Consider the following 15,392-nt stretch of genomic DNA (forward strand, 5'->3'; position numbering starts at 1 on the left):
GTATAAAAACATTTCACCACTTCTAAATCCCTCTCTTTCTTCTGTCTCCATCTACAAGGACTAATCATCAAACCTGGCATGAAATCACAAGCAGCTTCAGTCAACCTAAAATGCATTTTAGCAAACCTACCCTGAGCCTCAAGAAATAGTCAAGCCCAGATTCTGTAATAAACTGACCCAGAATACTATTTCTGAGCAGCCTATTCTCAGACTTCTCAACTCTCACAGCTACCTTCACTCGAGAGACTGATTCTGCAGAATCCCCAAACATCAAATTCATATCAAAACTGGCTAAAGCTTCCTGCTGTTTCTGCCAGAATAGGACCAAGCATTATCAAACAAACCTCTCTGAAGTCTCCCTTATTCTCCAGACACTGAAGCAAGAGGGCAGTCTTCTACCCTGAAAGGTTCACAGCCAAACAGGTTGACTAAATATGTCAGGACTAAATATCTGAAAGCAAGTGCATTTAATAAAAATCTTTCACATAAATATAGTACACCTAACACTTAAGTAGTCAGTAAATTAAAGGGATTGCAATTAAGGTGTTTTAAGGTGCAACATCATTTCATTGATGACAATAAAGGCTTTTCCCTTTTGACTATCATTTATAACTTAGCAATACTGCCTTTTCCTACCTGACTGGCTCTGATGTTGTAGAAGACAGGCACTGAGGTGAACGCAACTTGTAGAAGATTTGGGTTTTTAAGCATTATTAAGCAAATTTTATAGCTTCAGTACCCAACTCTGAGAGCACCTGACAAGAGCAGGGTTTCTTGTTGTCAAAAGTTTGGGTAGATTCTGAAAATGAAAAATATTTTCAATAGCTGGATCCATTCTGCTCCTGAAAAGAGCAGCCTCCTATTTACAGTCCTGGTGCCTAATATGGGGCTCCTGCAGGACAAATTAAAACTTCCAATGAATAAGTGCTACTATGATTACATATCTCTACCAAGAAAATGAAACTGGCTTCCAGCTTGATAGAAATTCCTCACTGCAAAAACTGAAACGATGTACACTGGTTACTTATTCCCAAGCCATCACTCAGATTATCACATCCCTCTGCCCACAAACCAGCAAGTACTCCTGAGCAGGCCACAAGTTAGTGACAGATTATGTCAGACGATGAAGCATAAGCCTTTATTTTTCCTTTTCTTTAAATCTTGTTACTCTGAGATGACATCACCCCTCTGTGAGTCATTAATCCACAGAGACAGCTTGTAACATACAATGAAAAGCAGAGCCTTGCTCTCAAATCCCTACTGTGCTGGCTAAGAGGCATCAGGCGCTTTCTGACCGCTCATCACCGCACTACACACTCCTCTGAGCATCTCAAGCATGTGTCCACAGTGCCCTTTAGTATTTCCATGAAAGACCCTAAACATGGTCACTAGATGAGTTTCATGATCCAAATCTAGACAGACACGAGCATTAAAACTCTCTTCTAGAACCACCCACAGCCACTAACCTGGGTTTTGACAGACCTAATTACCTAGATGCTCACCACTGCAGCACTCTACCACAAAGTGCAAGTCCTTTCTGTAACTTTGTTTAAGCAGATTCGGAAGTATGTGTATATTAAAAGAAAGACCACATCCACTTCTGCACAGCAGTCGGTCATCGTCCTGGACTTCCACCTATAAGTCCTGGATACCCTGTAAATCCACCTGTAAGTTCTGGATCTGGACAGCAGCAACTTTTCCTCTAGTCTTACCTCCTGGAGCAGAGGAGTCAGCTGCAAGATTGGCTAGAACAAATTAGGCAGGTTCAGGAACTAAAGAGGCGGAAGTACACAGATTAATCAACAGATACACACTGGGAGAACATGTCCAAGTCTCTTTTATTTTCATTTATAGAAAAGTATGAATATAAGTCAGGGAATATAAAGAAAATATTTCAAATATTTTCCAGTCAAAAATACAAGGCTATAGCTATCTCTCCTGGTGCAGCTGGGATGACTTCCAATTCAGAGCCCCAGGACTGCACTGTATTTTGGGGCAACTCAGAGATGCTCCTTGAAACCTTAAGTCCAAATCCAATTTATCCCTGATACCTTCTATTCTCACAGATTTGAACTGGCTCATTGCTAAGTTTTGCCATTATCTCAGCAGCACAAGATCAACCATCAACCCTCTGTAAGACTGAGGATCAATATGAAATGATGAGACCAGGGAGGGTGAAAACAAAAGGAAATCATATACAAGTATAAGCAGAAAGCACCCATGAAGAAGTGCTACTGCCATGAAAAGAAGGCACTTGAGTTAATTTATTCTGCATTGTTGATTCTTCATTGAGACTTTAGAAAAATAACAATTAACCCTGGGCTCAAACAGACTTTCTCGTCCTTATTCATATTTGGTGAATTCTTGTTCATCTCAAGAAAGGGGGAATTTGCAAGATGTCATCAAGGTCAGACAGGCCTCTCTCAGGGATGGGTGGGCACAAAAAGATTGGCACTTCACAGCCAGCCTCATTCCTTTGGAAACCAGGAAGTACACCCAGACAGAGGGGATTCAGGGTCCGCCAGTACAGACAGAAACCTCTTGAAGTTAAGAGGCATAGCCTCTGACATGGAGAAGTCACTGTTTTGGTTGTGGTTCCTAGTGCTGCCACATGCAGGTGCCAGACAAGCCATCACAGCACTCGCTTGCTGAGACTGTCAGAAGTTAGATGAACAAGAAGCTGTGAACAGAAGGACAGGAGCAAGTGTCCAGCTGGCGAATTCTCTTCCAGGTTCCCTTGCAGCGAGGGTTCCCGACTGCCTGCCAGTGCAACAGCTGATTCCTGAAACAGTCATAAGAGGGGAAAAGTTAATGTGCTGCAGCTCCACTGCAGGGCTGTCACTTGTACTTAAATCTGGCTTCAATCACCCAGTAAATCCCATTTAGTTTTCTAACATCCATTTTCACTTTATGAACCCAACTCTGCCTTTCTACTGCTGTAAAGAAGCAGCAACACAGTGACCCCCATAGGATTATAGTAAAGCCACAGTCAGGAACACTGGACTGGAACAACCTGGAGCAGCACATACTATAGATGTCAAGTCTAAAAGGATGCACAGAAACATCTACTTGAGGTGCCCAGCATTGCATGCAACAGCTCACAAAGCACACTGAAATCCCCACAACCCCTGTATTGAAACACCCGACAGGTTGCAAAGTGGGCAAAACACCTCTTTCTCCATTTTTCTTTATAACACCATGCTCTCTCAGCAGGCAGACCTCTATTGCCACCCATTGCCATCGAGATGCCGAATAAACACAGCACAGGTCTGTGTGAGCAGGTGTGGAGACATGAGCATCTCTGGATAACCACAGTAGTGAAAGACTTGCCCAAGCTTTTCCACCTTGCTAAGAGCTACACAATAACACAACTTCTGGATGGCAGCTGGCTGGAGGTACCAGACCCATAAGTGCTGGAACAATGTTACTTACAGGCCTCTTAAGCAGAGGACAACAACCAACCAACCTCTTTTCTCCCAGGCAGTCCATCAATACATTGACCAGAACTGAACAGAGAAATATCTTATTAAAACAAGCAGATCCACAGGCCACTTTCCACAATCAGTGGCTGCCCAAGCAATGCTGGCCTATCAGTGACAGAAACTGAAATTTTGTTATAGCACTGCCAGATTTCAGCATTTAGTGGTTTAAGAGAATTCCTCACATCACTGTGTCCCAGCCCTTTGGAGAAGCATAAATACCACAACTGGATCAACTCTTGCCCTGTGCAGAGAGCTGTCCACAGAATAGCCAACAGACCTCTAGCTTCTGCTTGTTTTTAGTTCTGTGGAAACTGGAATTATTGATCGAACTCCACAAAGATAACCCTGCCCTTGGTTTAATGAGATGTCATGCTCCAGAGCGGGGGTTTACGCAACACACATGGCTGCAGAAGGCTCACTGCATTTTTCTTTGGCTTGGGGTCATTTCAAAGTACCAGAATGTGCACAGAGAGGATTAAGATCCCAGATAAAGCAGGCAGTGCACAGAGCAGTCCCATATCCTTCAAAGCTCTGGGCTGCAGTTTTACCTTTAAAGGGCTTTGCTCCTTAAACACATAAGCTAAACCTGCTTACTCTCATCTTGCTGGTGGGGAAGGCAAATACTGACTTTGCTATAAATCAAGCATCCTTTCTCTCCCTCCACTCCATGAGCATGGGCATAAACTGCTGCAGTCTGGATATGTTTGTGCTACAACCACTACGTCCTTTGCTCCAGATGATGAAGAGCAACTGATGCTCCTAGACACAGGCTGAGTAACAATTTCACAGATGTCAAGACTGTGCTTTATTTGTAGATCTTTCAGAAGATGATCCAAAATGAACAAATCCCTTTCTTAGCTCCATGCTCTGCCTTGTTTAATCTCGTAACCTTCTAGAAGAAAGAAGCCAATGCAAGCAAGATTTTCCTAGTGCCCTCACCTGATGGCCATAAACCAAGGACTTTGGTAAACCTCCTGCACTTGCATAACAGGGGTTTAAATGAACTAGCATCTTCTACAGAGTAGGAGACAGGTGGAACACACAGACAACAGGCATCTCTCTTTAACTTGGAGCATTTATAAAGCCAGACTCCACTTAGACACAAGAAGATAATTAGGAAATACTCACCAAAATATACCAGCATTGCTGAGTTTAAAATAAACTCTGTCAGATGTTTTCCTTCCTGAGAGTCACTCTTGGAACAATATCTCAGGGAACTAAATGCTGGCACAAGCTGCCAAACTGACAGGGCGAGAAGCAAAGCACAGGCATGGTGTGAGTGGGACGGCAGCAGCTGTGAATGCTTCCACACGCAGCCCCGGCCAGCAGCCCCAGAGAGCTGGGGTCAGCAGCATCACTACTGCCCTGGGGCCACCACGAACTCTCCACATCTCCTGGCAGAGTTACACCAGCAAAAATTCACAGCGAGGGTGAACCAAGTATACAGCCAGAGACTTCTGAGCAGATCTAGGCAACCTCAACACATGCTGCATCCTAAGCTCTGGCACCATCCTCTTTCTCAGTTGCATTCCTGTCTTCTTCCATCTTTCTTTACAAGCACCACATTTATGCCTTCCATATCTGGCCAGGACACCCCAGCCTGAGAATCTCACCATGCAACCCCCTCAGAGCACTGCTCCCTTGCAAGGCTGCATGCTCAGATATGGCCACTCACTCTAACAGAAGGTAGAAGCCTTTCCACAGACATTTCCCTCATCCCACTCAATGGCTGTTCCCACCAACAGTACAATTATTTCCTCAGAGATTAGGGAAGTCAGTTTTTTCCTCCATGAAACCTAGTGAAAAAGACTATTATTTCTGGGAACAAATAAGGGGATAGCTCTGTTCATATAAAGAATACCTATAGTAAATACTTGCACTAGAGATGTTCATATCAAGAAAATCAAGCAAGATACCCAACCCTGGACAACAATCAATTTAACCCACTGCAGTAAAGTGAAAGAACACCAGACCATGCCCTGGAGGTTACCTATTTAGGGAACATGTGGGAGTTATCCAAAAGATCCACATGAAATGTAAGGGAGGCTTCACACACACATATGATGAGGAAGCTGCAGACCAGAGATATCATTCATGTTCCACCTGCCAGTCACTTATCTCTGACAAAGCTGCTAAAGAATTGCTGGTTCAAGGAGGCCTGAAGTACATCTCCATTGCCTTTTGCAGATAGGAACTTTTTCCACTACTCAGGCCAGCCCTGCCTGTCCTTCAAGCCTATGCTACTCCCCTGCCAATAAATCCAAGTGAACACACATAGTACCTCAACTTAGCACAAACACAGAGAGCTAATACTAGCCTTGAAAATGACAAGAGGCATGACTTCATTTGACGTTATAGGCAGTAACGCTGGAGGGATGTGTCAAAGGTTGGCTTTTCTGCTGGTTTGACATGCCTATAACAAAATGGATCAGCCAGTTGATTTTACAGACATCCAGCAAGGCTCTGGAAACTATTTCTAGGCTCTGCTCAATTGGGATGGATTTAACCCATCTGCTGAGACGTGGGCTGAGACCTGACTTCAGTGAACCAGTCACACTCAACTCCATTATCACTACCCATCTCCAGCCTTAAGCCTGCCAGCACCTGGCAATCAGATCAGCATTCCTAAAGGGCACAGTCCCATTTCCTTTGTGCTTCCGTTCCATGTAGAGTGCTGTTCACCAGATCAGGTGAACAAAAATGCCTCCTCTTTTTGCAGCCCAATGAGGAAATGAATTCCTGAATACATTTTTTATTTTGCTTAATCTGATGTTCTTGTCTGGCTCCAGGGTTTTAGTAAAATAACATTACTGTAAGCTTTTATAATTATTTATATGTTGAATGCAGGTAAGAGCTACTCCTGGCCACACCAGTTAATATTTTCTTCTTTATCTTAAAGCTTTTGGAACATTTGCATGTAACAAGCTGAGGCAGGGAAGAAAAACCCTCCACCATGACTTCCTCTTACTAAAAGCCTGTGAAAAACCCTGTCTCAAAAGACCATTATTGGCAGTCTTGGTAGTACAATACATTGTGTGGTTGAGGCCTGACAATCCTAGTTTAGTTTCTAATTCAAATGAATGTGCTTGTTTCAATATTTATAAAAGTTTCAAAAATATTCCTGCCTAGACTAATGGGCAATGATTTTCTCAAGCAGGGATGATATAAAAAACTAGCAATAGGGTTAAAAGTATCAAGATAAAGGCAGTGCAGAAACTGTGCCTCCAGCGACCACAGCAGAGGACTGGGAACCAGAACTCTTCTGTTGCTGGCTCTGCCACAGGTGTGTTTCACAGCTTCAGGTCAGTCCCTTCATCTGTGTTGAAGTACGCCCAACATGTACAAGCTGTGTGGTCACCATCAGTCACCCCAAAGCTTCTTCAGCTTTCCAGGGAGAAGATGCTGAAAGTACACAGATTCAACTGTACTGCCATCCAACCTCAGGTGCCAGCACATACCCCAAGTGCCTGAGCCAGCTGCCACTCACTAGGAACACTAATAAAGGATCAATTGTAGAAACAAAATCCCCAGTGCTTAAAAATCAGAAACAGATTTGGTTTTATCTGACAGCACTGCTAACCTTAGAAGCATGGCTGGAGTGTCTTTAGAACAAAAAGACTCCACAAGTGTACCACTTAAAAGTCAGTGAGATTTAGCAGACTAAGTGCAGGTACTCCCACACTTCAATCCTGGCTCTGCAACTGGTTTACTATGTGAGCTTCATCAGGTCATTTCATCTCTCCAAGAAACACATGGTATGCAACAAAGACCAGTTAATATATGTACAGTGCTCCAGAGAGCTGTGCTGTGCATTATGAAACTGGGAAAAGCAGATCAAGAGAGAATAATTAAAAATTTTACACAAAACCAAAAGCTAAAACTCTTACTTTTTGCTTCCACTGCCATCCCCATAACAATGTAGACTTCTGGAGTCTAAAGCTGGGTGCTGACACTCCACGCAGACAATGTGGCCCTCCCTGAGGTACTGCATCCAGTGAGTGTATGAGTGGTGGCTGTGCAAGCACCCCGGCGTGATGGCCACAAGCTGGAATTCAACACAGTACCTGCAACCAAGATAACCAAGTAGGTTAGCTCAGTAACCAGATTAGAGACCTCCACGGGACTGGGTGAATAAACTGGGTGACCACAGATCACTAACTAAGGAAAACAAGAAACAAACTAACCCACACAAGGTTATAAAACCCAGAACAGTGTACCTGCATTGTGACAAGGTTAAATGGGAACTAAACCTACTCTGTTGGTGTTTCCAACTAACATATCAAAAAACATCAGGTATTACTGGCATCTGTTTTTCAAGCAGAGACACAGATTAGACAAGTATTTCACTAAAGCCAAGAAAACCCAGCAGACAGGTCTTCTGATTCCAAGTCTGGTATCCATTTGTTGCACCACTTTATCATCTGCTCTGTTACTTCTAATGGATTTTGTGGAGCAACTTGATACAGGAGCTAAGATATGGTCTGTAGAGGTTTTCCTTGTGATGATCTCCCTCCTAAAGACAGAATGAGGTTGTCATATTCCAGTGGGAGGACCACCAGATCACATAGCACTTCTGCTCTGCTCAACTGTAATGATCTAAAAGCCCAGCAGAAAATTGGGCTCTAGTCTAGACTGATTCTGTCTCAGTCATCACGAGGCTTTCCAAACACCTTCAGGGAGCACACTGAACCATGTAAGCAGTTTGCTTCCCTGTCTTATTTGAGGGAAGGACAGCAAGGATGAATACACATGCAGTAGAGCTGTGCTCACATTTTTGAATTTTAGAGCGAGACGGCTCAACTAATGAGGACACCAAGGGAAGCTTAGGGTGAACAGATGTTCTTCCCTTCAGACACTTAAGCGAGGAGGATGGATGCACTCACGCACTATGGAAATGCTTACACGTACAACAGCACGTGGGGAAATCAATCAACAAGTGTATGGCTGCTTCGTGCTGCAAGAGCACGAAGAAACTTCACACAGTGTTTACAGGAACACCAGCTCTCAACAAGAAACAGGAAAACCCCAGGACTGCAATAAGAACCCCTAGGAACATCTAGCTTGCAAAGCTGTGTACGAGGGGCTACACTGTGGAAGGTAACCTTTCCCATTTCCACTGTGTCACTGTTAGTGATGACCCCAAACTGCGAAAGAGGAGAAAAGAGAACAGGAAAGGTTAATGCCAGCTCCCATGTGTTTGAGACACCAGCCTGGACTCAGAGCAGCCGACAGAGAGATGGCTGTGTCTCACAAAGGAAACTGCAACAGAGCTTTCTGTACAACCCTGTCTGTACTTGCGCTGTGCAACAGTGCTGCAGGGGAAAACAGGCAGTATTATAGCAAGGGAGCTGAAATGGGAAAGATGCTTCCCATGTAATCAGATAGCAAATTCTGCCCCTTGTGAATTTCCCCATTTACTAAAAAAAAATGCAAATTGCACAAGATTCCACATTGGGAAGAGCTGAAGTGAACGGTCTTTGGCTGATTGATCACACAATCTTAAACAGCAGTGATGCCATGAACAATGATCTGAATTTCGGTCTTGTACTGGCCTTACATCAAGGCAGACCCACAACCTTCAGACATACTGTAGATACTGCTGTCACTGAGGGGAGAGCAGCACCCTGCTCTAGTGAAGCACTGCTCTTCTGCTGGGAAATGCCAATTCTGACTAGCAAAAAACTGGGGCCAAAACTGCAACCAGAGAAACATTGAAGGTAGAGTATAACTGGGCCCCTGTGCTGAGCCTCCAACTTACCCTGCTCTTTCATTGCCATCAGCTGCAGCTCTCTTTTTCCTTGCTTTTCCAAACCCTCCTGTTGTTATTAACGCTGGGACTGTGTATATTAAAGAAAGAGAACATAATGTAAGAGGCAATACTACACTAAGGCTGTTTATGTCTAAACAACAGTAAAGATTGGCCTTTAATGTCATATGGTTTTATCTTCAGCAGGAGATAAAAACAGTGATAACTTGGTATTTTCATATTATCCATGACCATCAACCATTTCACTGAAAAAAGAATCTGTTTGTTGCCAGATATTTGCATGAGCAGCATAAGCAGGCACAGCCAAAAGACAGAGCAAGGGGACAATATTCGCTTAATACCAACTTTAAACAGGTTTGAAGAAGTCAGTTGTAGCGAACATCCAGATGGGACAGATTTTGAACCCAAAATACCAGCAAAAATGACATGCAGTTATTCTAAAACTCACTACAGGTAAGTCATGAAAACTGGATTTGAACACACTGTAATCAGACTTTGTCTCTAGAAACTAGCTGGAAGTCCCCTTTGCCTGCACTCTGCTACAGAGCAGAGAAGTCATATCATGCCTTTGATGGGTATCGCTCCTTCATGACTTTTTGCACGTTACTCATAAAATACATTAAAAAAGTGCTCCACACCCACTTAAAATGCCAGAGATTTACACTCATATACATGAGATCACAACAGGTCTGTAATATTTCACTTTAGACAGCAGATCACAGCAAATGGCAGGCACTCCCTTCAAATACTGTCCTCAGAAGGACACCTCTAAGCCTCTGTGTGTAAAGCTCAGTTCTCTATTATACCAGACAGGCCCAGAGCAAACATGCTGCTGTCTGAAAACAACTCTTTTCAAATACAGTGGAGAAAGATCAGCTCTGCTGACCCAAACAAGAGTCCTCCCCCTGATTACCCAGACACTTACATTTTCAGTGGACTTACTCAGGGACTGTTTGCACTCTGTTCCTTGCCGAGTCCAGTACTCCATGCAGCCAGCCCTCTCCTCCAGAGGAGGGCATGCCTCTCCTCCATTCCTGGCCTCCTGGATGATGTGTCTCCTCCGAACACGGTATGTTGTCTTGCAAGGCTCTGCACAGCCACTCCAGACACTCCATTGAGATACAACACAAGGGATAACTGGAGGAAGAGTAACAACCAGGGATGTGGAATGTTACAGAACTGACAACAATGACATCCCTGCTCCAGAAATGACACTTTTCAATGTAGCTCAGAACAATCTTCCTTACCTGTCCCACAGTTGTGTTGGGCAGCACCCAGCACGCTCTGCTCCCAGGAAATTACCTGCCCAGAAGCTCCAGCCACCCAGGGGCCAGTCACCTCCCTCTCCTACACCACTGCAAGCCTCCCCTGCAAACTGGGACTTGCACTGGGTGAACTGAGAAGAGTTTTAGAAGTAGATGAGGTCAAATCCATTAAGAGCCTCTACGCCCAGCATCTTACAGTAACAGACATTTACACTCTGATTTCCAAAGGCATTCAAAAGCCTGTGCCTCACTGATTTTACTGGGACATATGCTTCTAAATGCTGCTGTGAACCCAGCCTTTCTGAATAGCTTAATGCTTGTCCTGCGGGACACAGATAACCCCTAATTACTGCATTAACCTCAACTGAAACTGCCCTTGTCTTCAAAAACTTTAAGAAGATCTTTCAAATGCTATTGCTCTTTGTCTAAAGTCAACATAAGCAGCTTTTTTAACCTATTAAAAGATTAGGTATTAAATCAATTATCTGAGTAATTGAGACATTTCTTATATGCAGCAGCGCACCACAAAAATATAAAAAGCCTGTGCACAGGATTGTAGGCTACCCAACATTATGACCCTTTTGTGCATCTGATGTATTTGGAATGTTCTGCTCTCTTCAGCTGTGTTTGGTGTCAGACAATAATGCCTTTTCCTTAATATTTTGCGCTACAAGTCAGTTTATTAAAGTAACTCTTCAGTGGTGGGAGAAATAAAACTACCAAAAAAACGCCAGGCTAAGGCAATATAACTCAAAGCAGAACTGGGTTCCGCACATCCAGCAGAATGAATCACAAGAAATAACACAGAAATACCTCATTCTGCGCAAACCCAGCTTCCCCGCCTGATCTCCGTAAGCAAGATGCTGCTATTCCTCCGGTGAGCCACAGGATGGCACCGGGATGGGCGAGCACAGCTAGGGCTGCAGCTGGGACACTGGCACTGCTGCCAAGGCACCCAGCACAGAAAGGGACCAGTGATTGCCCTCTGCCAGCCCCTCATAGTGCACAACAAGGGCCTGCGAGCACGTTTTTCTTATTACTCTTCCATAACATGAAGCACAGACACGAGGGCTGCCTGTTTATCCCTGTTATCCCTAATGACTGCCGAGAGCAATAGGATTCGGACACAGTGGTACTGAAGGATATCAAAGGCATTGGGGCATCCAACCTCAGCAGCAGGACAGCCACACTGCACACCTGCACCAGGGCAGATGTGAGGCAGGTTTACAGGATCCTGTGGGCACCAGTTCCATGCTCTCTGCTGCACTTGGGAGCTGTTGGTCTGCAGAGCCACTAGCCTGTCCTCATTCCCAGACACAGCTTGTTTAAAGCACTTCGCAACAAACTTATTTCCCACCCATTTTCCAGCTCTCTCTTGACTGAAAAAATGCAATTAAATCATAGGAACGTCTGCCCATCTGCCTAGAGCAAAACTGTGCTAAGGCACGTGCATGCGTGTTTGAAAAAAGAGAAAAAAAAGCATTATGTGAGGAGGTAAGTCACTTTGAGGATGCAGTTTGTGGGAAGGGAATATGAGATTGTACCACTCGTTAAATAAATCACTTCCTTAATTCACATCCACACTTTAACAGAAGGCATTTAAGGAGGGAGTGCTGCTGTGCTCCTGGGAAACGTAGCGCTGCGGGGACCCCAGCACTCAGCTGCACAGGCACTGCTGTTGAGTGCCCACATCAAACGCTGTGGCCGCTGATGTTGATGCCTTTAGCAGGGAAGCACGGACTAACAGGAGCAGCAGATTTGATCCCATCCACAGTAATTCAATCCACAAGAGGGAAAGGGACTGGGAGATTCTGACTCGGATAAGAAACGTCCTCTTTCACGTTCTACCCTGTACAAGCACGCTGCACCCTGATGTGACCTGGCAGGTACCTGCTGCTGGGGACCTTACACCCCTGAGAGCCACAACCCGGGCGGGGAGCGCAGTGTCTCCAGCATCGCTTCCTCAGCCACCTGCACCGCGCCTGCCCCTCCTGCTTCTCCCGGGAGCCAAGCACCCCGAGCGCAGTCAGAGCCCCTGGGGACGGCCACAGCCCCGCCGGCCACTCACCTGGGCAGGCCTCGGCGTAGTCATGGCAGCAGTCCAGGGTACGGGCGCAGACCTGGTCGCAGTAGCAGAGCCCGTGGGAGCCGTCGGGCCGGCGGCCGGTGCTCAGGCAGGCCGGGTCGCGGCCCGGGCAGCACAACCCGCGGGCGGCACAGCCGGCGGCGGCGCGGCGGGGCAGGGCCGGCAGCACCAGCAGCGCCAGCAGGGCGGCCCAGCGGGGGCAGCCCGCCATGGCGGCACGGAGCCTTCGCCCGCCTTCGTGCCCCGCCGCCCGGCCCGGCTGCCGGCTTAAAGGCGCTGGGTGTGGGCGCTGAGGGGGAAGGAGCCGGCCCGCCTACCCCGCGCCCCGGCGCTGCACGGGGGAAGGCGGCGGGCCGGGCCGGGCGGGGCCCCGGTGCCACCAGCGCGCACGGTGCCTCGGCTCGGGGCCACCGGAGCTCCCAGCGCGGGCAGAGCCCGGTCCCCGCCGCTGTACACGGGCAGGTGCGTGAGCCGGGCCGGCCGCTCGCGGCTGCACCGTGTCCCGGGACAGGCTGACAGCCACGGGAACCCTGCACACAAATACCCATTGTCCTCCCAGCGCGGACACAACGCTTCTTTGCCTTAACCCTCGTGGCATCGCCTAACGACCGTGTGTCCAATTTCTGCAGGCTTAAAAGCTAAAAGGTATCATTTCCTCACTGCTAGCATTTATCAGCCCAAAATCACAAAGATTATGATGAAAAACAAATTATAAGAGACCATTTCTTGCCAGGTTTGACTTCAGCATACCTCAGGAGCCATTCAAAACCTGAAAGTACTTCAGTCCCAGTACAGCAGCTTTTAAGAAACACGATCCAGCTGGCTATAGTGCCTCTCTACAGAATTACTCCAAATTTTCTCCTTACGTTCAAACACAAGAAGCTTAAAGGGGTTACAGCCACCCCTGTGAATTATTTAGCTATTCACTAGGATGCTAAAGGCTTTACTGAAACTTTTTATCAAACAGGCTTACTAAAATATTGATCACAACAGATGTCCCTGCCCATGGCAGGGGGGTTGGAACTGGATGATCTTAAGGTCCTTTCCAACCCAAACCATTCTATGTTACACCTTGCTCAGCACTGAAGTGGGATTTATAACCCCCCCCCCCCGATAATTTTACAACTGATGATGCTGTTCTACTAAGACTGAGTATGGGCAGAGTGTTCCCACTTCAGAGAGACTGCAGCAAAGATGCTTCTAGAAAAAAACACAAAATAATATTAGAGGACAGGCTAACACCATCATGTGCAGTGCTGGAGGCATGGGAGCAGAGGAGAGCTGGCACCACACCAGCTCAGGCAGAACATGGTAAAGTGGTTCAAAAAGATAAGGAATAAAAGGAACTTTAGCTTCTTAGTATGTCAAGAGAAGTCTGTAGCAAAGGGCAGATGTCTCATTTTCTTGGCAGTGGTCAGATATTGTCACCTTGGAAATCTCACGTGTAACAAATCCTGCAGCGGGCAAGAGACAAAAGGGCCAGGACAGGAAAGAGAAGAGCACTTGGAAATAAGAGGCCATGGGGTCTGGGAAGCAGGAATTTAACGATACCAGGTGTTAATTCCTGCCTCTGCCAGTGAGTCACTTGCTGTGTGACCTTGGGCAAGTCATTTAATCAATGTATGTCTCATTCTCGATCCAGAAGAGAAAGAACATTTAGAAGGAGATTGCATTACTCAGCTAATTAGTCAATGCAAACCACAGGCCTGTGCAGCTCTTGTGCAATTAACAGAAGGGCAGTAATAGAGCACCAAAGCACGTTTCCCAAGTGCTTCTGTCCAACTGCCATGCTCCAAGTCCCCCTGCCAACAGTGGCTGAGGTAGGAGGAACACCTTCACATCATTCTGAGACACAGAGAACTGACTGAATGAAAATTAGCTTTAAAAAGCAATGTGTCCACATAAAGACTGCAATTTTGACTGGCCCTGTGCTGTAGGAAAATTGGATCTGGGTCCAGACATCTCAGTAGGGTTTATGTTCAATCCACTCCCACCTAAAGGTCTTAGGAGCAAACTCTGTTGCTCATCTTACATTCCCAGTCTGCAAGCAGTTCTATCCTTGTTCTGGGTTGACATAGCTCTATGGGATTTTTTAGGGTTTGTCTGGGTTGGTTTTTTTCCCTGGCAGGCTCAAGATGGTAATGTTAAGGAAGCCAAGGGAAACATGTCCCAAGCCATGCTGCACCACATCAGCCCAGCAACAGATTTCTTACAAGACAATTGCAGAGCCTAAAAGTAGGACTGTTGGCCACGTGAGGAATACTGGAGCCAAGGCAAGTGTGCTTTACAGACAGGAAATGTGGCTAATCCATCTTACAATGAGAGCTTCAGAAGCAGAATAGTTTACAGGGCTGTCCTTGGCAGTGAAGATTGTGTCTTCCAGCCTTTGGGAACACCAAGAGGCAGCTATAGATAGAGCAGGTAGAAATGCAGCTTTATCTGCTTGCTCCAATGCAGCTGCTTTCCTGGCTGGACACGCAGGGGTCCTGCCTTCTTGCTCATTTTCCTTCACTTAATTAAGCTGCACTGTGCTGGAGCTGCCACTGTGACCCAGTTCCCAGAGGCCCTCCTGCTCCCTTCATTAACTCTGAGGGGTGGGAGAACAGTTGCAGATGGAAAGTCCCTTCTCCAAGGGACAAAGGGACTCTTACTCTCACTTTCACTATGGATAGTTAATCACTGATGGCTGATCCACCCATCTGTGGAATGGGGAATGCTGTCCAATACAAGCCCTTTCTTAAACATTATTTCACCACAAATTTCACCCTTCCCCTCACCCCTCTCTCAAAAAA

The 15,392-nt window shown here is 46.1% G+C and overlaps 1 protein-coding gene across 2 annotated transcripts; it reads right to left on the reverse strand.

The window, feature by feature from the left end:
* Positions 1 to 1,807: 1,807 nt before the first annotated feature.
* Positions 1,808 to 12,837, reverse strand: LOC130595211 (somatomedin-B and thrombospondin type-1 domain-containing protein-like). Of its 2 annotated transcripts, XR_008971253.1 has the most exons (6): positions 12,583 to 12,837; positions 10,192 to 10,386; positions 9,241 to 9,319; positions 7,370 to 7,546; positions 5,158 to 5,278; positions 1,808 to 2,782 (listed from the first exon to the last, which is right to left on the reverse strand). XR_008971253.1 is itself a non-coding variant. In XM_057401751.1 (5 exons), exons 1-5 carry the CDS (start codon positions 12,809 to 12,811, stop codon positions 2,665 to 2,667), a joined length of 798 nt encoding a protein of 265 aa, XP_057257734.1. In that variant the 5' UTR covers positions 12,812 to 12,826; the 3' UTR covers positions 1,810 to 2,664. The 2 variants fall into 2 exon arrangements, 1 of the variants encoding a protein (XP_057257734.1); XM_057401751.1 differs by lacking the exon at positions 5,158 to 5,278 and having other exon boundaries at positions 1,810 to 2,782; positions 12,583 to 12,826.
* Between the last annotated feature and the right edge of the window lie 2,555 nt (positions 12,838 to 15,392).

Source organism: Pezoporus wallicus, unplaced genomic scaffold (assembly GCF_028554395.1).
Source record: "Pezoporus wallicus isolate ANWC-B61680 ecotype Strahan unplaced genomic scaffold, APGP_CSIRO_Pwel_v1 contig_9238, whole genome shotgun sequence".
In the NCBI taxonomy this organism is placed as follows: Eukaryota; Metazoa; Chordata; class Aves; order Psittaciformes; family Psittacidae; genus Pezoporus; species Pezoporus wallicus.

Coding starts and splice junctions, on each gene's coding strand:
- LOC130595211 (XM_057401751.1), bottom strand. CDS start 12,811: ATGGCGGGCTGCCCCCGCTGGGCCGCCCTGCTGGCGCTGCTGGTGCTG. Junction 9,320..10,191: donor AGAGTGCAAACAGTCCCTGA/GTAAGTCCACTG, acceptor TAATATACACAG/TCCCAGCGTTAATAACAACA. Junction 2,783..7,369: donor GATGGCAGTGGAAGCAAAAA/GTAAGAGTTTTA, acceptor TGACTGTTTCAG/GAATCAGCTGTTGCACTGGC.